General features: G+C 43.0%; 1 protein-coding gene across 2 annotated transcripts; it reads right to left on the bottom strand.

The window, feature by feature from the left end:
• Nucleotides 1–408: 408 nt before the first annotated feature.
• On the bottom strand, nucleotides 409–26133 carry TIGAR (TP53 induced glycolysis regulatory phosphatase). 2 transcript variants are annotated; one of them, XM_054039245.1, is made up of 7 exons: nucleotides 22557–22686; nucleotides 22101–22141; nucleotides 18847–18884; nucleotides 13398–13519; nucleotides 6312–6389; nucleotides 3950–4060; nucleotides 409–1982 (listed from the first exon to the last, which is right to left on the bottom strand). In XM_054039245.1, exons 1-7 carry the CDS (start codon nucleotides 22638–22640, stop codon nucleotides 1536–1538), a joined length of 921 nt encoding a protein of 306 aa, XP_053895220.1. In that variant the 5' UTR covers nucleotides 22641–22686; the 3' UTR covers nucleotides 409–1535. The 2 variants fall into 2 exon arrangements, with proteins under 2 accessions (XP_053895220.1, XP_053895209.1); XM_054039234.1 differs by lacking the exons at nucleotides 22101–22141; nucleotides 22557–22686 and adding an exon at nucleotides 26077–26133.
• Between the last annotated feature and the right edge of the window lie 1203 nt (nucleotides 26134–27336).

The following is a 27336-nucleotide window of genomic DNA, read 5'->3' as shown; positions in this document are numbered from 1 at the left end:
ATTTTCCTTTAATTTCATTTGTTGAAATGGCTGCATCTAGTTTAGATGAAACTTCAAAAAAGATTAGATGGAGGCAGACCCCCACCTTTGAAAGTTTCAGCCCAAAAAGTTAAAGTTGTAAGCAGTTTCAATTTTAAGAATTGCAACATTAAATAAAATTCTATGGTAAAGCCTAGGTGTTAATCAGTAAAGCACTTTGACATATACAGGCCCCTTTAAAAGACAGTTTGACTAACATGTTAGAAAGTAGCTCCATTTTGCAGTTGTACAGTCAATCCGAGAGAACACCCTCTAATAGTTCCAATATAAGAAGATACAGGATTTGTACTTAGCCTTGTAGACTAAGTATCAAAAAAAACCTTGGGGATGACACATGGCATGCTGAAAATCCAAGAAATTCTACACATAGGGCTTTAATGATTTTATTTACAATCTTTTAAGATATGCAAATTGCGAGAATAGTTTTACTACAACATATATAGAGGTCATTACATGTGCGCTCATACATGCAAATACTAAAGGCACCCCAAAGGTGGAAGAACATACAGTATTACTAGTAACCATAAGCACTCATTGAGTGCTTACAGCAGCCTAGACCCTGCAAATGTAACCACTCATGAGAGTCCCATTTAAATCATTGGGACTCTAGCTGGACACAATGTTCCATGTGCAAGAATTCCTTTTCAGGACAGAAGTCATAATTTTGGAAATGCGCAAGTTAGCGCTCCACACCCTACTAAGAGTTCTAAACAATCAACATTTTGCATTTGTACAAGGATTTACAGGAGAGGATCTCAAAAATGTTTTAATAACCTGAATCCTCACAACACACCTGTGAGGTAAGTTTCATTGTCCCCATTTTTGCAGATGGGAAAACTGAGGCATGGCGAGATTAAGAGACTTGCCCAGGGTCTCACAGCTAGTCAGCGGCAGATCCAGGTCTTCCTCAAACACCTACGGTTCCATGCTCTTCCCACTAGACGATGCTCCCTCTACTAGGTTATACTATTACATTAAAATAGGAACACATTTACATTTATAAAAACAACTTAAATATATAAAGTTACAGCACAGTAGGTTGGAGAAAAAATTAACTTCCTCAGTTACAGTATTTCTAAACTTTTTGTCATGTAATACTTTTTGAAAACAGCTGATGATATGCATAACATTTTTGGTAGAATGGTAAAAAATACACACTACAGCAACAGATATCCAGGAGTCCTGATAGTAATATCTTTAAGTTCCTGTTCATAAAGAATATGTTTTAGAGCACTAAGGTCATCTATATTGTGTAAATTATTGTAAAACAGATTATTACAATTCTTCAGAATCTTACAGTATAGTGCCAATAACTGAATTCAAGTCAACCCAACTAACTATTAAGACCAATTTTCCAAATATAACATGAACTTAGTCAAGACTTATTTGCTAATTAAGGGTATTTTTTAAAATGAATTATTTCTCATGCTTAAATAACTTAAGACTAAAAATGCTATATAATACATTTAATATTGCTAACGTTTTAATTGTCTGAGCTACAGATTTTCAGTATTCACATCTGCTAAATGATCGTCTCGATTAAGACAAATACAACTGATTTCAGGTTTAATCACATCTCCATTTCCAAGGTTTATAATGAAGTGACTCACTCCAGTATTAGGGCTCACAGAAGATAACTGAGACTTTTTTAAAGCTGATGGTAAAGTGCACTTTAGATCCAAAACAAAATAACCAAACCAGTTTCTCATGTATGCCCCATGACTCACCACCAATATATTGGGATTTAACATTTTTGTATCTTTGTCAGTATCAGAATTAAGTTCAAGTCCACAGCAGTGGTTTCTCAAAGGGAAAACTGGTTTTCCTTCCAATGTTTCCAAGCCATTGCCTGCCATACCCAGAACAGCTTGTTCTTTCTGACACTCTTCTTCAATAGAAAGTTGGCACAGAAATTCAAAGAAATTCTTTGCACGTGCCCTTACCTAAAGTGTTAGGAAAAAAAGAATATATTTGTGATGACTGCAATAACTCTGACCGGTGAATTTACTGGTTGCTTTTTACTGGCTTTATAATTTCACTGTCAATTGTTCTACAACACATACAAGTTACGTAACCCACAAAGACTGACTAGAAAACTTAAGTAGCTGTATCAGAGAAAGGCAAACGAGTTTCCACATGGCAATTACAGTAGCAGGTCAAAGTACTAAACGTGGAGACGATTATTAGTTCTCAATCCTCTAAATCCAAGGAGGCTGACGGTGAAGGTAATTTCTCATTTTCATTAAGATAAGACTGATTTATCATAAAGCTATCAATGGGCTAATTTTAGATTTAGAGGAAAAAATCCCAAATCAGTTGCCATTGCCATCAGGTCTAGTTGTTTCAGGTTGGATGATGATTTCAGGATGATGCAACCCCCGATTGAATAGGATAGAAAACAGGATCAAAAACACAAACCCAACCGCAGTGCATACACACTAAAGGTACCAAACCCAAAGTCAACTTTGAGCTCAACAGGTTTCTGTGCTGATCACTTGGGACACAAAGCTTCGTAAATTCACATGTAGCCAACTGACAGGTATCAGCATGATGATTCCAAATAAACATATCAAGACTAAAGGAGAATAGAAGGGCAATATTTAAATCCATTCTATTAAAAGGGAACACTGCAGAATGGAACTTACAAAAGACACCTCTGGTTGAGCTAAGCCTGCAATAGAATAATTTACTCCTGAGGGCATTCTTCGCCAAAAGAATTAAAATTTGTGCACAATATTTTAAAATTCTGCAAATTTTATTTGTCAAATAAATGTGGAGGATCCAACATGGCATTGGGGAGCACAGGCCACTGGCTGCACAGAGGTGGGAGATGACTGTGCAACTCCCCCCACCCTCCCTCCAGGGGACATGGACTCTGGAGGGAGGCTGCACCCAAACCTGACACAGTATAAGGACCGGGCCTGCCCCGGAAACACCCCAGGGCCATGCCCCTCAATGCCAGGTGTACCAGGTGTGGGAGGAAGGCTCGGCAAAGCAGGATCCAAATGTAGAGGGGCTTAGTGTGGGGTGATCCAGGTGTGGGGTGAGAGGGTTCTGTGTGGGGCAATCTGGGTGCGGGTGGCTCAGTGGGGGATCTGGGTGTGGGGGGATCTGGATGCACAAGGGCTTGTTGGGGGGGTTCTGGGTGCAATGGTAATGGGACTCTGCAGGGGGTGAAGGTGGTTGGGGCTCAGCAGGGAGGCCGTTAGTGGGGGGGGGCAGATGCTAGGGGAGTGGGGCTCAGTAGGGTGGGGATCTGGGTGCGGGTGGCTTGTCAGGGTTGTGGGGCTCATTTGGGGGATCTCAGTGCAGGGAGTGAGGCTCGGCAGGAGGGTCTGGGTATGAGGGGATCTGGATGCATGGGAGTAGGGCAGATGGGGGAGCAGCTCCCCGTACAGTGATCCCTCCTCCTGCAGCTAAGGAGCGATGGGTGCAGGAAGTTTGTGGCGCTTCCTACAGCCAGGGAAGAAATCTGAAGGTGGGTCTGACTCGGCCTCGGATGCCATGCAAGGGGAAGAGGAAGTCCCATCCTCCCCGGCCCAGCCCAGCCCAGGCTAGCAGATGAGCTCAACGCAGGGTAGGAATCACCAGCCGGGTCTTCCCCAGTCCCATCTCCTGCCCCACAGTGATTTACCTCTCTGCTGGCTGCTCTGGGCACCCAAAACATACTGCTGGGGAGGGTCGCATGACCGTTCTTGTGGCTTCCCTGTCAGAAAGCCATTTTTCTGCGGGGAAGCACAGAAATCAGCGGGCAACATAAATTCTACGCATTCTCAGTGGCACAGAATTCCCCCGGGAGTAAGAATAGCATTCTTTCATTAACAATACAGAGGTGTCTGCACTAGTATAAAGGAAATGTGTAAGGTAACATGGAAAATGGGGCCTGAACAAACAAGTGGTAATACCATACCTCATCTAGAGTTTCTCCTCCAGATGGTGTAAACGAAGGACATTGCTCTCCAGCAGCCTTTGCCATTGCCTTTAGGTCACTCAATGGTCTTCCTTCAGCAATCCCATATTTCTAGAAAAGACCATTTATAGAAAAGGATTTACTAAATATTAAGAAAAATTCAGTCATACAAATTCAAACTCAAACTTCATTTAAAGATTCAGTTCCTGTTTCCCTTTTAACATAGACAATAGGTTGAACAGCACTTTCACTCCACACCAAATGTCTGAAGAGGTCTGTATTTGTGCTATTTCATTTACTGTTAGTTTTTCCAAATAAGTCATTTTAAAGTAATCATGCATTTCTAATTTAATGAAAGAGTGAATGTTTCAAACATCAACAGCTATCTGATATTTATCTTGGGCTGTTCTTGATCTATGTGCCAGAATTTTTCTATCATTCTTGGTACAAAATCCCAGTAAAGGTTATAATGACCTATGTAATGACTGTTCGTAATGTAAAACATCCAAAGTCCAAACAGAAAGCATTGGGATTCTGCTGTAGCTAAGTGATACTCAACATACAGAGACATTTTCAAAAGTACAAATGGGAAATGGTCACCCAACTGTCCTCTGTGCCTTTGAAATCTCTCCCATAATTCACAGAATAAAAATCAATTTGGAAAACTGGTTATTGGGATTTTTCTAAATATGAGCACTCTAGCTGTTAAAAATACTCTTGGAACATCCAAAAAAAAAGGCTATATTTCAGAGATATGGGCAGGTTAGTTTGGGTTAGGTTTTTTTTAAGATAGGAAAAATAAGTACTGTAATATATATTTTTAGTTCTCGGACCCTAAGAACTTGTAACCATGTGTTAATTATAATGATTTGGCTGAGATTATATAAGTCTCAAATGCTAAATTCACATGAGAAAATGCCGATAGAACCCCAAAAGCACATCCCCCCCACCACCACCACCACCCCGGTTTCACAGTGAAACAGACCAAACGCCACATTGTAAAAGTCATCTTTATCATTTTTAAGTGGATGTTACATATAGACATTCAGTTTATAATACATATTGTATTATACACCTTATATTTATAGAGCATCTTTCATCCTGAAGATCTTTACAAACAATACAGGAATCAATTCATCCACCCCTAAGGTGGAATGCAACACCACCACATCCCCACACGACATCACAGTAAGTGAGAACAGATAATATATTCAAGTGAAAGACAGGTTTAGTTCTATGTTACGAGGCACAATGATGGGGAAATTGCTGTAATACTGCTTACTATTTTGAGAAAACAGGCAGTGGACGCTATACAGTTTAAAAAAATGCACAAGTATATAATCCTTCCCTCAGTTATACAAATCCCTGCACTCTACTTACATAATCACTACAGTGATTTCAATATCCATACAGTGAACAAGCAAATCTCCATTACTTACTATAACAGCTCTTCTCTAATTAATTCCTGTACTCAGAATTGACGTTGTTTGCTAGCAACAAAAGGTACCTCAATATCTTACTCTCTTCAGATGAAACAAATGCTCAAAATTGTCCATGAAAGAATTCACAAAAGCAAAGAAATCAGGGCTCTGAAACTTCTGAAAAGGAAGACATTTTACAAAACCCTTTAAAAAAAAAAAAATCTTTTAAATTTTCCTCTTTCCTCTCATCCCTTCTCTCCAGTAGGGCTTATCACCAGAACAACTAGTATGTGTATTGTATATTTGAAGAATGCAGCCTCCGGAACATGACTACATTGCAGCCATTTAGGGAACAAAAGCCTTCCTGATTCTTCAAGAAAGAGAGGGGGAAGTGAGAAAATGCTACAACTTTTTCCTTCTTTTAACAGGGTTACCTTTGGCAGTTTGCTATCTTTTTTTTTTTTTTTGGGTAGTGTCTCCTTTCATTTAAAATTAAGCTGAAAATACCAGTACTATAGCAACTTGAGTACACTTCCTGTTAACACTATAACAGCCATAACCTAGGTTAAAACATGCCCCAGATTCAGTTTATTCAATTCAAGTTATAGTTAAACTCATACAAGAGGTACAATTATGCATTTGTGTGGACAAAAAAAAAAATAATAAAGATTAATTGGGTAAGTAAAAGAGTCTGCAGGTGATTATATATGTTAGACTTAAAGTCAAATTCTGCCTATTATGACTGCAGAAAGCACTGAAGCAAATGAAAGCCTTCGTATACCTAATGGCAGAATTGCAACTTTCATAATTACGAAGGATGAATTACCAAGCTACCTAAGCATTCAGATAAATGAGAAATTTAAAATATTTGTATCATAAGTGGTAAGTTACATTTACAAATTATTCAATTTTAAGACAGGAACTAGTAACTTGGCACTTACCCTCTCTCGAAGTCTTGCATCATACTGTATTACAATATCTTTGCAAAACTTATTCTTTCCTATAATTGTGGATGCAGTCTGAAAAAATAAATGGACAAAGTCATATAAAAATACCATTTTTGGATGTTAAAAGGTTCCTCAGGAAAAAAAAGGGCGGGGGGCAATTAATTGTTAGGAAGGAGGTGGTTAAGTGATTTAGACAGGTTCCGCCACACAGCAGTAGATGCTTATGATACTAAGTTGTGATGTACCAAGCAAAGCAAACATTACACATGACCTAACCAATATATTAAGATTACAACGTTAAGCTCTCAGAAGTTAAAAAATGCCCGAATTAAGGCTGCCTGTGCATCTGCATTATGCAACAGTCTTTAATTACATGATTGCATTTTTTCCCATGGGACCCCCCTCTTCATTCAGTGCATAGTATGGACAGTGTTCACTAATAAGCAACTATTCAATATTGTTTCATGATTGTTCAATATGTGGCCCATGCCTTATTTACTGCACATTATTCATGCCCTGCTCTGAAGACAATTATTAATTTCCTCATGGGCTTTTCCATGGCACTCATCTCTACAATACCTGAATACTTCACAAACATTTATTTTAACAAAACCTGCAAGATGAGGGGGTAGTTTTATCCCCATTTTTACCACTGAATTCAGTTGCAGCTGAGAGCGATCAGCACTCCAGCAAATCAGACCCGAGGCCCTCAATTCAGGAGATGAGGAACAAGCAATTAGCAATCACCAACAAAAAGTTTGGCTTAAATTATTTGATTAGCATCACATAGGTACTCTGTGGCAGAAGTAGGGATGGAATCCACTTCTCTAGGGAAGTATTCAACTGCCTGGACCACGAGACACTCTTCTCTTCCTGAAATCCCATGCCTCATTCAGGACACACCTTCTAATCAGGCCTATCCTGCATTGTGCACCAAATGAGGTGGGGTTCTGTGGAATACACAGTATGTGATTATGTAATTAAAGACTATCATAATGCACATGCACAAGGGAGCCAGATTAGGGTTGCAAAGGTAGCCTTAATTCTGGCATTTCCTAATTTTTGAGTGTTTGACTTTAGCAGTGAGAGTATAAGAGAATATATAACATTAGTTTCCTAGGTTTAAAAAAAAAACCAAAATCTGAAAAAACAAATTCCATCATGTGGCATATTGATATCTACATTATTCATCAGCAGGGTTGGAACCTTCAGACCCACCACACAGGCTGCTGCCATCTGAGTTAACTGCATAACTGATAGTAATAGATTGTCATCCACTGTGTGGACCATCCCTAGGGGGTATAAGACACACTGTCTGTGTTTCACAGATAACTGCTGGCAGCAGAGAAATGGAGAGACTCAAGAATGTTGGGTTTAATTTCAGACTCAGATAGGGAATGTGCTCTCGTGGACACAGACTTCTGCCTGTTGCCTCCAACTCATACCTGCCTCTTTCCCACCCCGTCTCCTTGTCCCAATCCCCTCCTCCACTCCCAGGCTCACTTTCCAATTCTCAATCTTTCCCCCACCACTTCCAGCTTGGCTCAGTTCTTCCCTTGTACCCAGGTCCTTTGTCAGATGTCTCCCATCTCCCTGCCCATGTTCCTTCCCCTCCCACTGACTAGTTCCTAGTCCCAGACTCTGCCTATCCAGTTTCACTCCCGTCCATCAACCAGCTCTCAGTCCCAACCTCCCATTTCCAGTTCCTCATCCAATCTGTCCCTCTCCTTCCCCCACTGGCTCAATCCTTGCCTCCCCTCCTTCATAGTCCCACATTTCTCTCTCTGGCCCCCCTTCAATTCCAGTCTTACAAGACTTCTTGTCCCAATCTACTTTTTCCCTCCTCGATGATCTGGCTTTTGTCTCCTTCACATTTAAATCAGACTGCTTCCTCCTCCACGCTGCCTGGGTGCCAGCAAGTTGGGGGGGTGCGGGCACTGATAAAAGGTTCCCTGCTCTCACTTCCAGTGCCTGGTCCCACCATGGCCTGCCACAGCTCAGAGCAGCCATTGCAGGGAAAGTCCAGTTTTGCCCCTGTAGCCCTAAGGCTGGAGCATGTTCAGTTACTGCGTAGGGATGGCACATGTGCAGTCATGACTGATGTACGAACTGAGGGGATGGAGCATGCTGACTGAGGAGGGACTCTTCAGCAATTTCAGCTGCTAAAATCAAAGTCTCTGAGGATGTACGTGAACTGCAATTTTTCAAAGGCTTATAACTTGGCCAAATTTGGGGCAGATTTTCACTAGGATGGCAATAGGCACACCCTGACAAAGGCCACCTCCTGCTAAATTTCAAAGGATAGGAGTGCTAGAGCTCCACAAAGAGGTCACCAGAATCCCCCCTCAACATGGACAAAAGAAATATTTTTCTCAGTCTTGTTCTCACGAATAGCAGAGCCATTTTGGCTGAAAGCTTCAAAAAACAGCTTGAGGCAGACAACCAGCATGGAAAACTTCAGCCCAAAGTTATAAGCAACGGAGAACAGTCTTGTAATGGGAAGTGTCATGCATCTTTAACAATAAGTGGTACCACCAGCCTTGTCTATTATATCCTTTTTCATATCTATATTTATATGCAAATGGATATCACAGAAAGAGTTACTAATGGGCTGAATACAGAAGAATAAAGCATTAGTAAATCTGGGAAAGAAATTAGAATTACATGGTTTGAAATGTACGATTTCTATGACATTTGGGCTATAGTCACAAACCTGTAAGAAATACAAATATACAGAATATGTTCTGTTTGGATTGGAGTGTGCTGTTTCCTCTGTATCCTCCCTTCCAGCTCCCATTTATTTATTTATTTTTTTTATATAGATATAGATAAATAAAATAGTATGGGCAGGGCAGAAGACAAGCAGGCATAATTTCAACTATTTCAGGGTAAAGTTTAACTTCAAACAGAAGGCTTGTAGATTAGGCCCAGCCCATGTAAAAAAAAAATTATACTGAAGGTACTCTTGATGTGCTCCCATGCAGCCCTTTGTCAAATGAGTAATCATTAAGCACCAGATTCTGCACCCATTCTTACCATTTAGAGTACTGCTGTGTTACTCAATGCAACTTAACCACAGGGTAAGCACAGGGTGGTAGAATCAAGTTCTGCAACATTGCATCTTCGACCTCCCCTCTAAATTACTACACTACTTTCTCTGGAATCAAAACCAACAGGGCCACATTTCAGAGTAGCAGCCGTGTTAGTCTGTATCCGTAATGCATCCGAAGAAGTGGGCTGTAGTCCACGAAAGCTTATGCTCTAATAAATTTGTTAGTCTCTAAGGTGCCACAAGTACTCCTGTTCTTTTTAGGGCCACACTCTGGTTCTTTAATCTCCGAAGACACCTTGTATACCAAATTGCTCATGTGGAGCATTTATTATGTACTAAGCTATGAGTCCTACAAAGAGGACATCTGAAAGAGTAGTTTCTTTTTACAACTCGAACTATATCCTAAATTTTCTTCCCTCTTAGTTATACTTCAAAATCTGGTCTTCTGGGTAGACACATTATTCTTAGGTAGATTAAATTTTTTAAAAAAAAGATTGTTCAAATTTTTCCTGACACAATTACCATATATAATGGTTCATAAGCCGAATTTTTTTTAGTAAAAAAGGGAAGCAACAGAGAAGGGTCAGCTTATGAACGGGTACAGAGAGGGAGAGGTGGGACACAGCCTCCCCCCCCCCCCAACAGAGGGAGCAAGGAGAGGCAGCACAACCCGCAGAGCCAGAAGGGAAGAGGCGGGGCCAGAGTCTATCTGCTTCTGGCCACGCTGCTCTTCTCCCAGCCTCCGAAGCAGCTGCAGCTCCGGGGCTGGCAGGCTGCAGCCATGCCACTCAGCCCTGCCCCCCAGAGCAGGCTGTGGCCACGCTGCGCCACCCAGCTCAGCCCGCTGGAACACTCTACGGCCCCGCCATCCGGCCCAGCCCGCTGGAACACGCTACAGCCGCGCCGCCCGGTCTGGCCCACTGGAGCAGGCTGCGGCTGCGCTGCCCAGCCTGCCAGAGCAGCTCCAGCCAGGTTAGAGACATCCTCCGCGGCCCTCCCCAGATAAGGTGGGAAGGGAAGGCATGGGGAGAGTGTGGGGGTCCTGGGCTAGGGTCGGTGTCATGTGTGTGTGTTGGGGAGGTCACAGGGATTACCCCCCTGACTCCCAGCTTCTCCCCCGCAAAAAATTTCCCCACCAGTTGCTGTCCTGGCCCGTCAGGGTAAGCAGCTGGCGCTCTGGGATACTTTGTTTATTTAGGTTTATCTCCGCGCCTGCAGACGCTCGAGGTAAACAAACCATCTCGGCTCGCCAGCAGCTTATCCTGATGGCCCAGGAGCCAAAGTTTGCCGACCCCTGAATTATAGGGTCAGCTTATGAATGAGTTATAAAATTTTTCCATTTTTACTTATCCATCTTGGGGGGGTTGGCTTATAAACGAACTGGCTTATGATAGAGTATATACGGCAAGTGGTTTGAGATGTAATAACTGGGATATTTTCCTTGCCTGAGTCTCAACACTGCTTTTCAATACCCATGAGATCTTTGTAAATATCTTTGGTGCTGTTGACAAACTTAAGTGACGAAAGTTACTATTATTACTAATTTGTCAATTTTAAAGCATTTCATGACTGGTATATGCCTTTGCCAGATTCATTCACAGGAAGTCTCCTGGAGAGACTAAGGCAAGAAATAAAGATAGAATTTCTGTATGAAATCTGCACTTCCTGAGTCATCTGATCTATCCCACTAGTCTCTTTAAAAACAGAAATTACAAAATTATCCTGTATTTTAACCCTGTCCACCAAATTATATGCAATTCCTCCCAATAATTAGTGTATTCTCGCTATTCAAGTAGTTTGTGAAAATACTTATTAATACTGGTCCCAGAGCACCCCATTCAGTCCTGCAACTTACTAAAGGCAAAAAACACCTCCATGTTTAGCCAATTGTGTAGTCATCTTTTAGCATAGTTTCACCTAGTTAATATTTGTCTAAATTCCCCAGGAAACTGCAATGTGTAGGGACCTACCAAATTCACCGTCCATTTTGGTCAATTTCGGGTCATAAGATTTAAAAAAAAAAAAAAAAAAAAAAAAAAAAAAACCATAAATTTCATGATTTCAGATATTTAAATCTGAAATTTCACAGTGTTGTAACTGTAGCGGTCGTGACCCAAAAGGAATCTATGGGAGGATTGCAAGGTTATTATGGGGGGCCACCCTTACCTCTGTGCTGCTGCTGGCGGGGTGCTGCCTTCAGAGCTGGGCACCTGGCCAGCAGCCTCCACTCTCCAGCCACCCAGCTCTAAAGGCACCACAGAAGTAAGGGCAGCAATACTGCGACCCCCCCTACAATAATCATGCAACACCCCCCCGCAGCCCTCTTTTCGGTCAGGATCCGCAGTTTGAGAAATACTGGTCTCCCCAAGAAATCTGTATAGTATAGCATAAAAGTACACAAAAGACCAGATTTCACCATCCATGACCTGTTTTTCATGGCCGTGAATTTGGTAGGGCCCTAGTAATGTACAACAAGATCACACAAGTTAATAAAGTTAAGCTATACCATTCCATTTCCTTCAAAGAAAATAGTTAAGTTGGTTTAATGTTACATTTTTGATTAACTTGTGGGATCTACAATTTTTATTTTCCACTAGGGGCACAAATATGGTCTTGTGAAGCAACCAGGTATTAAAGTTAAGCTTGTTAGACTAAAAAGGTCCCCCCTTCTCTTCCTCCTTAAATAGGCATTAATGCATGATAGCATATTACCAGTCACTTGGGAATTCAGTCCATCCTCCACAGTTCTCAAAGATACCTGGCAGTGGTTTGGATACTTAGAGCCCTGCACAGACACAAAATTTATATCCGCAGACACAGATATCCATGGATATAAAGCGGTATCCACTGAGCTCTACGGGCTCTACCAGGAACCACAGCGGTGAAAGCAGCAGCATGCCAGGCCACCGCTCCCAGGAGCCAGCACCCTGTGTTGGCAGCTCCTCCAGCGTGGCTGTACCATCCCTCAGCCCTACTCACTGGGGCAGGCAACAGGCTCAAGGGCAGCTGTTCCTGGTTACGTTAGTGTGTGCAAGCGGCTTGCATGCTCCCGGACAGGAGTCCCTTCCATGCAGCAGTCTGTCTCCTATCCGGGAGTGTGCGAGCCATTTGCACACATTAGCACGACCACAGACAGCTGCCGACGCGGAGTGCTGGCTCCTGGGAGTGACGGCCCGACGTGCTGCTGCTTTTGCCGCTGAGATTCCTGGTAGAATCCTGCAGCTCCCGTAGATACTGACTTATATCTGTGGATATAAATTTTGTATCTGTGCAGGGTGCTATGGATACTACCTCTACTAAATCCTGTAGAGAGTTAAAAAATGAATTTTGTTGGGTCCTACTGTCTTATATACAGTACCTGATAATTTGAAGGTATTTTTTTAACCTTCTGTTTTCTGCTTCTAGCCTCTCCTCTTTCACCATTTTGTTATTGTGTTGAGTATCCTTTATTAACCATATTTAGTAAAGATAGAAGTGTCACTATTAAGCTAAAAAACTGATGTAGTTTTTAAGTGTAAGCACTTAAGAGTATTTTTTAGAATTAAGAATAAATGTTCTTAGAAGTTCCTACATGGTGGCAGCCATTGCCCCTGGACTTCTTGCTTATGCTGTCTCTCAGTTAATTAAAAACATAATGGGTTGCTATTGGCAATGTCAACTGTTGGTCTTCTTATAAACAGATTTTCCTTAAACATCCACCATCATCACAGCCAGATTCTCTTGAGCTCCTATCACCACTATCTGAGAGGAACTTATGTAACAGCATTCCATGGTTATGTATATTGAAAAAATATCCTAGACCCCTAATGTACAACATGCACTGAAGATGCAAGTCATGGGTGATGTATGTTAACTCAGTGGTTTATTTTAAGCTGCCTTCACTTTTTGGAGAAGAGCTCACCTTTTACATAAAACATTTTAGTTCCAAACTTATCCCCTCCTTCAAAATTGCCACTGCACTATTTTGCCCCAGCACCCCAAAATACAGAGATTTAAATTTACTTTCAATTGCCTGAAAAAGTACTTGCCTGCTTCGCTCGAAGGAGGTCACTTGAGAAGACATGAGTAAACTTTACATTACTGAGAAATACACCAGCAGCATCTGCTTGTCTGAAACCAGTTGCAGAAAGGGGCTCATCCACACCTTGTCCTGAAAAATAAAATTTTCCCAGACAATTTAACATTTGAATTTTAATTAATTTATTATTAATTATATGTAATGCTGTAGCATTCAGCGAATCCAGTCAGGATCGGAGTGCCATGCAAACATGAATACAATCCCTGCCCCGTTATCCTTTACTGTGAAACTCAGAATTAAATCATCGTGCAAACTAAATGGGAAAAAACAATAGTAATAACTCTAGGAACACACTGAATGATTATTGGTACAGTATTTCAATTACAAAACAAAAAAGTTAGCTTACATATATCAAAGTAAAAAACATGTATGCAGAAGCCTGATTTTTCAAGAGTGACTAGTGAATCCGAGTCCCTTGACATCCATAATCAGTAGCTATTTTTAAAAGTTTAGGCCAGAATGTTCTCAAGACAAAGCCAAGATAGTTTGACAACCTCCCCACCCTCCTCCCCACACCATTAAAAAAAGATTATTCAAAGTTCTGTTTTCCTGTGTGTATTCTGTAAATACATTATATTTCCCCTGCTGTCTCCCACTCTTCTGACACCAGAAATCCCTCTTGAGGAAGAGCAGGAGTAAGAGGAGGTTCCATATCTGAGGAAGGTAGCCAGTAGGTGTGTTAAGATGACCAGAATGATCTAAGGGGGGGAATTTATGATGCCATGGGGAGTGGCTTGTCCAACAACCCCAAGCCTCATCTCCTCCTCCTCTGGTCCACACTCTTACCTGAAAATGGCATTTGGGGTCCAGAGGCCGGGGGTATGTGTCTTTCCTGTCAGATCAGAATAAGTGGAGAACAATGCTGCAGAGGTGGTTCTCGCACAAAAGAAATCCACCAAGATTTCATTCACTATGCCTTCAGTGGCAACACAGACAATAGGACCACAAGAGATTGCAATTTGGTTTCTAAATATCTGTATGCCTGTATTTGGCCAAGTGAGAGCTTATGACTTTCATTTTTTTGCAATTTTGATAATTATCAATTTTGATTTTAATTTTTACAGTTGCAGTAAGTTAAGTGGGAGTAGGATGGGGACAGGATGGTGCTGACAGTGGAGCTGCAGGGGCTCTCTGTGCAGCCGAGGGGCTCAAGACATCAGGGTATAAGGTGTGGAGGAGACTGCAGTCTTAGCCCAACAGAGCAGACCCTCACCCCACCCCCAGCCAGGGCTGCAAGGAGGAGGACAAGTCCCTGGCTGAAGGAGAGACCACCTAACTGCTGAACAGTTCCTGTCCAGGGACAGCTCCTGCACTCCTGGCTGGTGAGTGAGTGAGGCCATGAGAGTGGAGCTGCAAAGGGCTCTCCACATGTCCAGTGACACCAGATCCCTACAGGTGCAAGGGGCAGGTGGAGGCTGTGGTCCTGGCCTGGTGGAGCAGACACACCCCCAGCTAGGGGTATGAGGGGGAGACCACAACACTACTGAATGGCTCAGTCCTTGGGCAGGAGCCATTCAGCAGCAAGGTGGCCTTCCCCACAGCCAAGGGCTCTTCCTCCTCCTCCTCTCAGCCCTGGCCAGGGGTCTCTGCTCTGCCCTGTCAGAACCAGAGCCTTCCCCACACCTTGTGCCTGCAGGGATCAGTGTCACCGGCCCTGCCACAACACAGGGAGCCCTCTGCAACCCTGCTGTCATGATCCCGGTCTCTTGCTCCTGTGACAGCAGGTCTGCAGCGGGCTCCCTGCACTGCAGCAGGGCCAGTGACACCAGATTCCTGCAGGCACAAGATATGGAGGAGAAGATGCACTCACCCCAACTACCACCAATGGAATTTTTTCCCCCATCGATTTCAGTATCAGCCGAAACGGATGTTTACCAACCTCTATCGATTAGAAGTGAATCCTGCAAAACCTAGTTATGGGCACTGCTGTAGGTTTTAAATATTAAAAGATTCTCTTTAGTTGCATGTGGGACCAAATAACAAAGTGATAATATCCAGTATCCAATTTAAAACTAGTGAACAGTAAAAAGAGGTAGTCTAAACAGCAACGCACAGATGTAGTTGGAGATAATCAACGTGCTATTAGTGCCCCAACTAGTATGCTGCTTCTTTTCCATCAAATATCTATGAAAGTCATCTCATCAGCAAATTTTTGTGAGCAACTTGAGATAAAGTTCTTACTAAGAATATGAATCTGACGAATAGTCACAATTATATTTACATTATATACCACAAGATATGTTAGAAGAACTTCATAGTTGCTTTACTTCAAAGTAAAACATTCAGAAGTAAAGAAATGCCAGAATTAAGGTTGCCTGCACAAGCTTAATTCAGCTCCCCTTATTTTCATGCATTATGATAGTATGTGATCATGAAATTACTCTATTTTTTCCCACCAAACCCCTTCCTCAGAGTGCACAGAATGAACAGTACTCACTAAGCAGCTGTCGAATAGCTTGTTTTGTACTCTTTGGTCAACATGTAGTTCCATGTGACATTTACTGTACACTATTCAAACCCTTCTCTATAAAATTATTCATTTCCTCATGGGTTTTTCTATAATGATCATTTCTCATATCTAAGTGTTTCACAAACATTTTATTTTCACAACACTCCTGTGAGGCAACAGGATATTATATCCCCATTTTACAGATGTGGAACCGAAGCACAGAGATCAAAAGTATCCACTAATTTTGGGTGTCCAATTTAAGATGTCTAGGGCCTGGTTTTTCCAGAGTTGTTACAATTATATAGTTCTTTGTACGCTTAAAGCACAACTTCCATTGAATTCAGTTGCAACTGAGAGTGCTCAGCACTCCTAAAAATCAGACCTCAGGGTCTCAGGCTGTGCATTCAGATAGTCAGAAACACAAAGTTAGTGGCCACTGCTGAAAAGTTTCGTTTAGGTGACTTATCTAATATCACGTAAGAACTCTGACCAGAGACAGGATCCACTTCTGCAGAGCAGCATGCAACTGCCTTAGCCGTAATTGCCCTCCTCATTCACTATACACCTTCCACCTTGTGCAACAAACAAGGCAGGGGTCCTACCGACAACAGCCTCTGTCACTACACAATCTTTATTCAACATCCCCAACCCTACAGTTCCTTGGCTAGCCAGTCCCAGCATTCACCCTTCTGGGCTCCTCATCCTAGTCCCAGTCTCTCCTTCTAAACTCCATATCCTAGTCTTCTCCACCGCAGCTCCCAGTTCTCACCACCTCCTCATCCAAGTCTCTCTCCTTGCTCAGTTCATCCCAGTCTTCCTAAGTGCCGCCCCCACCCCCCCAAATCTCATCTCAGGAAGTCAGTCACTTCCCCCCTCCCAGGCTTCTTACCTCAATCTACTCTCTCCACCATCACATCCTTTGCACTGTCTGGATTTAGTTGCTTCTGCATTCCCATCAGGCTGCTTCCTCCTTCACTGTGCCTGAATGCCTACAGGTGAAGCACCCAGCACAAGAGCTTTCCTGCTCTCAGTGCCTGGCACCACAGCAGTCAGAAGCAGCAACTACAAGGAGTCTTGCTCAGCCCATTCAGCCCTGGGCTGCAGTATGCTCAGTACAGTTAGAATCTTCAAAGAATTTAGCTGCCAAGCTAACAAGTCTCTGAGCATGTGCAAACTGATTTTTTCACAAAAGCTCATAACTTGGTGTTGCCATGGGGGAAAAAAACCCTCTCAATTTTGGCAAATATGCACATCCCTGTCAAAATTCAATTCCCTTACCAAATTTCAAACCCTCGCGCCAAAGCATGGAGGTAAGAGAGCTTCTCAACAAACAGTCATAAGAATTTTTAATATAAGCAAAACAATGCTTTCCCCCCCATCAACTTTCTGATGAACGGTATAGTCATATCTCCAGAAACTCTTAAAAAAAATTAGCCTGAGACAGACACCTAGCATGGAAAATTTCAGCATGAATGGCTGAAGTCTGGCAAAGTTATAAGCAACTGAGTTATAAGCAACTCTTATGATGGGAAGCATTGGGCATCCTTACTTCCAGCTCTGCCTATAATCACATTACTATTATTCTAAAGCAGAATGTTCAAGCAGAAAAAAAACAATGTGTTAATTTCTTTTTAATTGGGTCCTGGAGAGACCACATCACCTAATGTCCTGGAAGTTACCATCTCTATTACAGTCTTAGACATTTTGGAGGCATATGAACTCTATTGAACTCTGACAGTTCAAAGTTGGTATAAATTATCAAGGCACAATCCTAATCCAAAAGATAGGTCTCTTACCATACACATTATTTGGTATAAATAAACTGACAAGTTAACTTGGATGTACTGATCAGGTTTGACTGATTTAAATCAGTGTGATTTAAATCTGAGTTTATTCATGATTTAAAACAAGCACAAAACCTTGATTCAAATCAAGGATTTTAATCTTGTTTTGCATTTCTACTTTATTTTCCTAAGATTGTCTCACTGATTAGCAACCATTAGAACATGTTGATTTGCAACTCAATATAGTCTTTATATTAATTTTAGTACTTTTTGCTAACCAGGAGGATACAATGTATCTATAAACATTTATTTAAGTAATTACATGGCTTAAAATAAATTTAATTTTTACATTCATTTTATTATGCTGGAAAATTGTGAATGACATTTACTAGATGATTAATTCTTTTTTAACGCATGATTCGCCTCAACCTGCATTTGGGTGCAAATTGAAATTCAATTAAAAATGCATAAAAACAGCTTTTTGTTTTAGTTAAACCACCTTAAACGTGCTGGATACTTATTTTATATGTTGATCAAAACATGTTTTGCATTTGAAACTAAATGATTTTATTAAACAAAGGACATATCTATAGTTAGTGAATTGAACTGATTGTTTCTGATCTCCATGCCCTTTAAAACTTTAGAACAAGGAGAGCTCATCCTCTCTCACCTCATTTTTATTCATAGACTGGGAGAGGAAAACAAGCTTTTCTGCCTTTTTTCAACTCCCAAACAGTTTCTCAGCTTTGAAGGAATCCGTTAGTAATTGAACTGAAATAAAAAGAAAAGAAAATATTCTCACTGCACCTGCAACAGAGACGACTACTGTTACAGATGCTGAGACAGTTACTTCCACTAGTTCAGTGGTTTGACTTCCTTTAAAACTTGGGCTTCAAACAGATACTGCTTGTATTTTTTTTTAAATTTAGTATATATTAAAATTGTTTAAATTATGCTTAGGCCTTAATATGTAGTGTCATAATTTCAAATAGGCTTATTTTTTAAAAGAAACATGTACTTAATTTAAATAATTTTTTTAAGTCATCCATTTTTATCCATCCTGATATTGTTAACATTTCAGTTAACCATAGGCTGCCCTCTTGCAGAGGTATATGTAATTATTTAATCTCTAACAATCTAATGGTCATAGCAGGATTGACACTAACCTTGAAGTATCTTGTCTTTGTTGTATCTTGTTTCTCCACTGTAAGATAGAAATATTTCAGACAAAGAACAACCACCTTGTCTAAAAATAGTGTTAGTCAAAATTTAAAAACATTTAGATACTAGACGTAAACACTGTATCAGCTCAGTACTATAATAAGGGGACACCATTGCTGTAAAGTACAATATCTTTCAGTAAGATGTGCTTAAAGCTCTCACAGTAACACTTCAGAAACTTTTTAAACTAATTAGTTCCAATTACTCCTTCAGTGTTCATTAAGAATAAGCTTCTTTGGAATCAAGGTAAATGTAGTTGCTTAATTTCATAGTAAAATCAGCACTATTTAGTTATCTATTAAAACATTATCTACATTTTAGTTTCCTCCTCTCTCCATCCTAAAATAGTGATTTTATGGAAAATGCACACCACTCCATTTTTTTCATCAGACTCCTATGCTTTGAAAATGAGCCTATACAAAACATAACAATAAATTTGAAAGTATGAAAACCAAAGAAGGAAAAGAATTTAGGGGTACAAAAAGTGGAGGGACATAAATAGGATTAAAGAAATAGAAAGGAAAATAAAAGGACTTGAAGCAAGTGTGTGGATGCTCTTATTCCAAGTCCTAAAATACCATCAACAACACTTTCCTGGTAGTGGAGCAGAAGGAATCCTGCTCTGACCACTTAAATATATACTGGACAATGCTTTTGAGTATTTTATGGGTAATCTTGTTTTGGCAGAGGGACAGATTAAGTCTTTCCATTCTCCTAATTCTATATTTTTACTGAGATCACTGGATGGTTCTTAAATAAAGAGATGGAAGCAGAAGTTTGAATCACTTCAATGTAAAGCGGACTTTATTCAAAAGGTACAAATAAAGCCCCCCCCCGACAACACCACTTAAGTATATTGACTTCAGTGGACCCAATCACATGAGTAAAATGACACATGCCTCATTTGCAGGATTAAGGCCAAAGAAAATGCTGACTTTCCAAACAAAGAACTATTGTCAATGCTATAACAGGAGGTTCTCAAAATGATCTGGACAGATGGCTGGTCACATAAGGCTTGCTATTTCTCCTCAATAAATTGCACATAAACACTTTCCATAACGAACAACTGCTGTAATTGCCACAGAGTTTATGCGATTCTAAAAAGGAGGGCATCTGATTCACAAGACAATCATTCTAATAAAATATGGTCAATACTACAAGACAGTGAGAACTCCCCACAAGAGCACATACAATAAGACTGCCAAGTAGACAGTGAGGATGGGATTTTCAAACATGCTCTAAATCAGCCTAAATCTGTTCCCATTGAAGTCCATGGGAGCAAAGTCAGGCCAATGCAGAGTACTTTTGAAAATCCCACCATAATATTTCAGATTTTCTAAAGAGAACAGTGGTTTCAATCTGGTGTATTTTCCTACTGACCAAAAAGAGAAGACTGCAGCTGGATCACCAAATCCGTGCATTTAGATTTTTAAACTAAAACAGGAATAATTCAAACCAGAGGAAAATCATTAAAATCCGCATTTGTGTTGCATTGTGCAAGCATATTATGCAAAGTAAACAAAGATTACTTTCCCCCCAGTATTTACAAATATTTTGTTTGACAATAGCCTTTTAACATCTGAATCAGGGGTATGGAGGTGAAATTTGATTTTGATTTCTCCACACACATGCCCACACTAGACAGTACACTATTCATATTATACAGAAGTCTTTTCACAGAGATCCACTGTGACTGAAAGAAAAAGCAAAGGCTATATGTTTTGAAGAAGTCAGTGATGTCAGTGCTTGTTTTAACATTCCACAGTACTATCTTATTACTAAATGAACTCTCCGCCACTGCCAAGTCAGAGTATTTTTGGCAAGAGGTAGGTCTTATGACCAACCAAGCCGGTCTATAAATAGCCTTAACTAGCCTCACATGCAACAGTGCCCATTATGCAACATCAAAAATCATTGATATAATCAGTCTTTATCTTAATGGGTTACCAAAATACAGAAGAATAATTTCAAATGTTTAGTTCTAACAGAATATTTACCAGATGCTAAATTATCAACAAGTATTTCCCAGAATGTTACCACAGATGTGTCACAAAATTTATTATAACAAAGAATTATGTTAGATTTAATTCCAAAACAGTTAATAGGCTAAACTACTACATCTTATGAATGCTATATGAAACCACTGCATGTCATCTTTCTGTATCACAACATTTTATTCTTGATATGCTGTAAATACAGAAAGGCAGACATCTGCATTTCAATCCCTTCTGTAGCAACTTTTGTTAAGTTTTCAGTGCTGAATAAAACAGAAGTTATCAGGAAAAGCTCAAAAACAAAACTCTTCAGAATTATAAAATAATGCACATTTGATTCAATCAGAGTAGTTTGTAAAAGAAAGAACTCCAAAAAACTTATGTCAACATTGGCTAAAGTTTGCATAAGTATTTAGCAAAGTGCCAGAGAAGGTAACATCTTTAAACAGGCATTCTGTCCTTAATGCATGTATTTTTTCTTACTTTTGGCCTGGAGTTTAGGGGTTAGCTAATAACTGCACCTAAATTTGTGTAGATGAAAGGGTCCATTATTATAGAATTATTATATTTTAAATGCCTGCTATATTTGTTAAAGTTCAAGACTTAATGAAAGAGATAGGGACATATATACAATATGTTCAATTTTATGGTATTAGACATAGCTCTCAGACCCCAGCAAGTTGCCACCGCCATCTTCAACTGGGCAAAGTTTGAGCACAGATGCTTTAGCCATAAATTAATTTTAAGAACAAAAGTCTCAACTAGGAGATAAAAGGTGCCTCTCAGAATACAGTTTAAGAGAGACACAGTGATAATTGTTTCACTGCTATGTCGCTATATTGTTACCTTATAGTTGGAGAATAAAAGCTCTCTATTGGGGTTTGCACAAATGTTTATTTTGTCATTTTCTGATTTAAGTGCCTCTCAGTGTAAGCTTCACATTTCTTAAATAATGCACTTTCCCAGGTATTTAGAAAGGAAAAAAAGATGGAGAGGGGGGATTACCTATATGCTTCTCTAAAGATATAGTTTAAATTAGAATCCTATCCTTGAAGCACAAGACAGCTGGAAACTTCCCTAGCACTAAAACATGTTTAGATTTTATGGGGATTAATAGTTATACCTCATGAACAGATGAAATGTCATTATCTTCAGAGTCAGAGATTATAAGGCCAGAAGGGATCACTGTGATCATCAAGCCTCACCTCCTGTATAACAAGGCCAAAGGACTTCCCTGAATTAATTCCTGTTTGAAAACATTCCCTTCAGTTCACTGATGGGTAGGATTCAAAAAGCTCCCTAATAACTGTATGACAACTACCAGAAGCTGTAAAGTAATTTTTCACATCCCACCTCTAACAGTGGGAAGGTAAGAATCCACCCAAATACCTCAGTATTGCACATGTCCATATTTGAGCTTTGCACAAAGCATAACAAGCAACAGTACAAGAAATATCACGCTTTCAATTCGTTAATAGTTGTCCCCACCAAAGACAAAAGTAGAGCTGTAATTGTTAAGGCCAGAAATAGAAATTGCCTCCAAACAATATTAAGATAAGAATATCAGGTGATTCAAAAAGTCCCTAAAATAATTAACCAAAAAGTTTTAGTTTTCCAATAGGGAGGGGTAGTTGGCCTAAAATCCTTACTAGCTTACTCACATTTAGGTCAGCATGTAGGATCTTCAGCCCACCCTTCAGCACATAGTTACTGAAAGTAGTAACATGTCCTTGGAAGCATTCCATTGAATAATGGATGTGACAGCTACAGAAACAGCAAGAATCAAGTTTCCAAAATTTTGCTTATCCACAAAAGAAGAAGCTCCACTCAGTGTTTATTAAACATAGAGAAATCATTTGAGGACAGAAATTAAATAAAATACCACTTTATAGTACAAAAGGAGACTTCAAAGTCATCTTGATCCCCAGACAGAAAATAAATTCTGTATAGTTTCCTCTGAAGAAATCAACCATTTTGAATTCCCTCCTCAGAAAGTGGTGAAGAGAGAAAGGGGCAAAGTGTTTGGACATTAGCTGAAATGTAAAGATATGAGCAGATTGCCAGATTCAGGGTCAGATACCCTTAGAGCACAGAAGCATGGACTTTGGGTTTCCGGCACTTTCCAGGAGTCCACTGAGATGCTACAAAATTGTCATTGAACATTATCAAATGTGTATTTCCTGTAAATAAAGGGGAGGGAGGGGAAAGAATGGGTAAACCAAATGGTATCTTAAACAGAGTGCATGCATCCAAAGCTATTATGTCTGGGAATCTTTGTAAAGGTAATTACGATGCGAACAATGACCACTGCAGAAACTAAGGGATGAGGGAACATCCATTCACACTAGTGAGGCAAAGCTAATACCTTAGCAAGGTGCAACTCAGGATACGTCTACACTACAACTGCTAGAGTGGCACAGGTGGGAATTCCTGGGGAAATTCTGCACCACTGCATAATTTTGCAGAAATTAACGTCCCCCCCCAAAATGGGCTGCAGAGATGTCAGATGCCCCTCCCTTTACCTGGCAGAGCCCAGCTCGCAAATAGAAGACAAGGTGGGGGGGAGGGGGGGAAAGAAGGGGGAAGGAACTGGAGGGTTCCCAGCACACCCTGAAGGAAGGAGGCAGCGGTGCACAGGAAACCCAGTATCAGGCAGTTTCTTCCTCTGGATCTTTGGGCTCTGTGGAGGAGGGGGTGTGAATGTCTTGGGGGGGGGGGGGGAGGGAGAGAGAGGACACAGCTAGCACCTAGGGCAGGCCTGCACAACTCGTAAAGTGGCGAGGGCCATAATACTCCAAAGAAAACAGCTGAGGGCCGAAACCCCCCTAGAGCCGCCAACCCCGCCCCAGTGCCACACAGCCCCCCCAAAACAACACCGCGCCACCCGTCCCACAAAAACAACCCCCCCCCCCAGTGCTGCCAAAACACACCCCCTCCGCCCCCCTAGCGCCACCTGCCCCGTGGAAACAAACCCTCCTTCCCCAGCGTCACCCCACCGAAACAGCAGTATTGAACCTCGGTAATTTGTTATAGCGGGCCCCTAAGGTAGTATAATTAAGGTAAAAGAAAAATGTCTTTTTGCTAGAAGTAGAATAAAATCTTCCCCCCCACTTTGTAATCAATTGCCCTGTTGAATGAATGAGATGTGAATGAGGAAGGTGTGGAAGGCAGGCACCTCCAGACAGCTGCAACACTTGGAGAGGGCAGGGCCGACTCTAGGATTTTTGCCGCTCCAAGCAAAAAAATTTTTTGGCCTCCCCTCCTTTTTTTTCCATGCCCCTCTGCCCCCGGCCCCGCTGCAACCCCAACCCTTCTGAACCTCTTCCCCAAATCCCCAGCCCTGCCTCCTCCCCTGGTGTGCCGCATTTCCCCCCCACCATTGCTTCCTGCGGGGCCCCCCGTGACCTCCCACCCTAGCTCACCTCCTCTCCGCCTGCTCCCCCCTCCCTCTCAGGCGAGGGAGGGCGGAGAAGTGGAACAGTGGTGCGTTCAGGGGAGCAGGCGGAGCGGAGGTGAGCTAGCGTAGGGGGGCGCAGAAAGAAACGGGGGGAAGAGGAACCACTCCCCGCTCCAGCTCACCTCTGCTCCACCACCTCCGTCTCCCCCGAGCGCCCCGCTGCTCGGCTTGTCCTCCCTCCCAGCCTTGCTGCATGAAACAGCTGTTTCGCACGCGGCAAGCCTGGGAGGGAGGGGGGAGAAGCAGAGTGGCGGTGGCGCTCTCAGGGGAGCAGGCGGAGCGAAGGCAAGCTGGGGTGGCAGGGGCACTTTTTCCCCATGCCCCAGAGTCGGCGCCTATGATGGCCAGTGCCAGAAAGCTGCCCCAAGCACTTGCTTGTTTTGCTGGTGCCTGGAGCTGGCCCTGGGAAAGGGGATGGGAGCCAGACCAGATCAGTAGAACAGGTCAGCCACCGATTCGATGCTTGCCTCCTCGGCCCCCTCCCCCGGCTTGTCGACTCACTCCCTGCCACTGCCTACTCACCCCCCCCACAGGCCACACAGTGAGCCCACCTACTCAGCCCCTGCGGGCTGCACAGTGAGCCCCCGCGGGCCGTATGTTGTGCAGGCCTGACCTAGGGGGTAGAGGATGAGAGTGTCTGGGCTGGGAGGGGCCGCGGCTGGGCTGGGGGGAGGAGTGTCTGTGCCAGGGAAGGCCCCAGGGTTGGGCTCTATGGGTAAGGGGGCTGAGAAACAGGAACTGGGTTATCATAGGGGTTTCTTCAACTCTCTACTCTTGGGGGAAACTTTTTGTGTGTCTCTATTGTGGCAGACATACTTGGTGACAGGTATTTTGAAATAATTTATCAAAATAATTGAAACCCATGTGATTATATAGTGTTATTTTGACAAATAAAATTTGCAGAATTTTAAAATACTCTGCACAGAATTCTTAATTTTTCGGCACCGAATTCCCCCAGCAGTGTGGGAAGGGGATTTTCTGTAGGTGGGTTAACAGACGAATTCTTCCATTGACCTAGCCGCACCTATACCAGGGGTCAGGTTGCCCTAACCACAGTGCAAGGTTTTTCACAGCCCTGCCGAGAGACGCAGCTGGAGCGATCTAAGTTTTAGGTGCTGAACACGACTCCATTTCCATCCTCACAGCAAGTCGCACACCCTGGGCATGCCTGGGACTCCCAGCCTTGCTCTGCCCACTCAAATGCTGTGTGGCCTCCTGCCCCAGGCCCCAGGCCGCGCCGCAGCTTTGCCGGGGGACGGAGGAAGAGGCCGGAAGTTCCCTTCTCGCAGGGCGCCGCAGGCAGCCCATCAACGAGCCCCGCCAGACACCGGCCAGCAGGACGCAGCGCTGAGGGGCGGAGGCGGTTCATGGCCAGACTCGGGGCCTAAGAAGAACTTCCGGCCCCCGCTCCGGGCCCGGGCCCCTTCTCCCGCCAGCGGCCCGTGCCCGCCCCGCAGCCTGTCCCCCGGGCTCCGGCGCGTGCGGGGCCTCGCTCCGTCGAAGCTAGCGCGGGAGGGGGCAGCCGCCCTGCCAGGGGAGGGGCGCGGCCCCTCCAGCGTCCGAGCCGGCGCCCTAGGACCTGCCGGCGGGGGCGGCCCCAGCACGGGCCAGCCTCGCACCCCCGGGGGGGGGTCGCCACTGGAGCAGGAGCCGACTCCGCCGCTGCCGGGGGGGGGCGGATTGGGGTCCGGGCTCTCGCTCTCACCCCGCCCCCCTCCACTCACTGCCGGACGATGGTCAAAGCGAACCGGACCATGATGCGGTGAGGAAACAGCCTCCGCGCGCGCTCCCTCCAACCGGCTTCTTGCCCCCGCCTCCTTACGCTGCGGCGGCCACCGCTCGCTCGCCTACTGGCTTCCACGCTGCCTGACGTCACAGGTTCCCTTTAAGCCGCTCCACCAATAAAACGTCTCCTTCTCCGTGCCGCTCGCGCGCCGGTTGGATGAGCTTCCGCGCAGGCGCAGAATCTCCAGGAGGAGAGCGAGAGCGGGCAGCCGGAGGTTGCGCCGCTGCCGCAGTAAACGGTGCCTGCTGTGAGCGTGGAAACTGTTGTTCGCCGCCGTGGGGGCGGGGTGAAACCGCTCCTGCTGCAGCTATACGTCACGCCTGAGGGCTCGGTGGTTATCAAAGGCAGCAGGCCCAAGCCTAGTCTCCGGGGTCACACACCTGTGCCAACTGTCAAAACCACCCTGTGTGTAGCAAGCATCCGAAGAAGTGGGCTGTAGTCCACGAAAGCTTATGCTCTAATAAATGTGTTAGTCTCTAAGGTGCCACAAGTACTCCTGTTCTTCTTTTTGCGGATACAGACTAACACGGCTGTTAGTCTGAAGCGCTCCTTGGTGTATGAAAAAACCACCCACCTGCACGTTAAGGAAAAAACTACTCATTTACCCTGGGGAAAACCAGCTCACTAATGTTTGTGGAAACCCATTTGCCCCTGGAAACACGTTTAGCTTTCATATGCAACGGACCCCCCCCCCCACCACTCGTGTGTGCTTAATGCAAAATGCCTATGTGCAAAACTCTGGAATGTGCATAAACATTTGTTTGTGCATGAACATTCCTTGGCTCATGGACAAAGTTGTTGCATGTGTGAAAACTCAAGACAGTCACAAGCAGGTGCCTAGGAGCACAGTTGCACACCCCGCTTTCCCAAGTGACCATTTCTCAGGCGTATATATTAGCGTATACACAGAGTGCTCAGCCATTTGATGGCATCAGTCAGGTGGAGAGCTGGTAGCCTGCCATTGAAATAAGTCAGTGGGCACTCGTCAAGGATATGTGACATAGTCTGAAGTTGACCATAGCTGCATCATGGGTCATCGCACCATCATTGATGCCTTAGTTATGAGACATACAAGTATGTTTTTGAGACTGCAAGAGATCTTTACCTTCTGAATATTTAGCTTAGGGTGTGCGTAAAATAATTACATGCTTAAGATTGATTGTCTATCCTTAGCATTCAAAAATATAAATCAGAATCC

The sequence above is a fragment of the Malaclemys terrapin genome, chromosome 1 (assembly GCF_027887155.1).
Source record: "Malaclemys terrapin pileata isolate rMalTer1 chromosome 1, rMalTer1.hap1, whole genome shotgun sequence".
In the NCBI taxonomy this organism is placed as follows: Eukaryota; Metazoa; Chordata; order Testudines; family Emydidae; genus Malaclemys; species Malaclemys terrapin.
The sequence above is the reverse complement of the archived record's forward strand: the minus strand, read 5'-3'. Positions and strand labels throughout refer to the sequence as shown.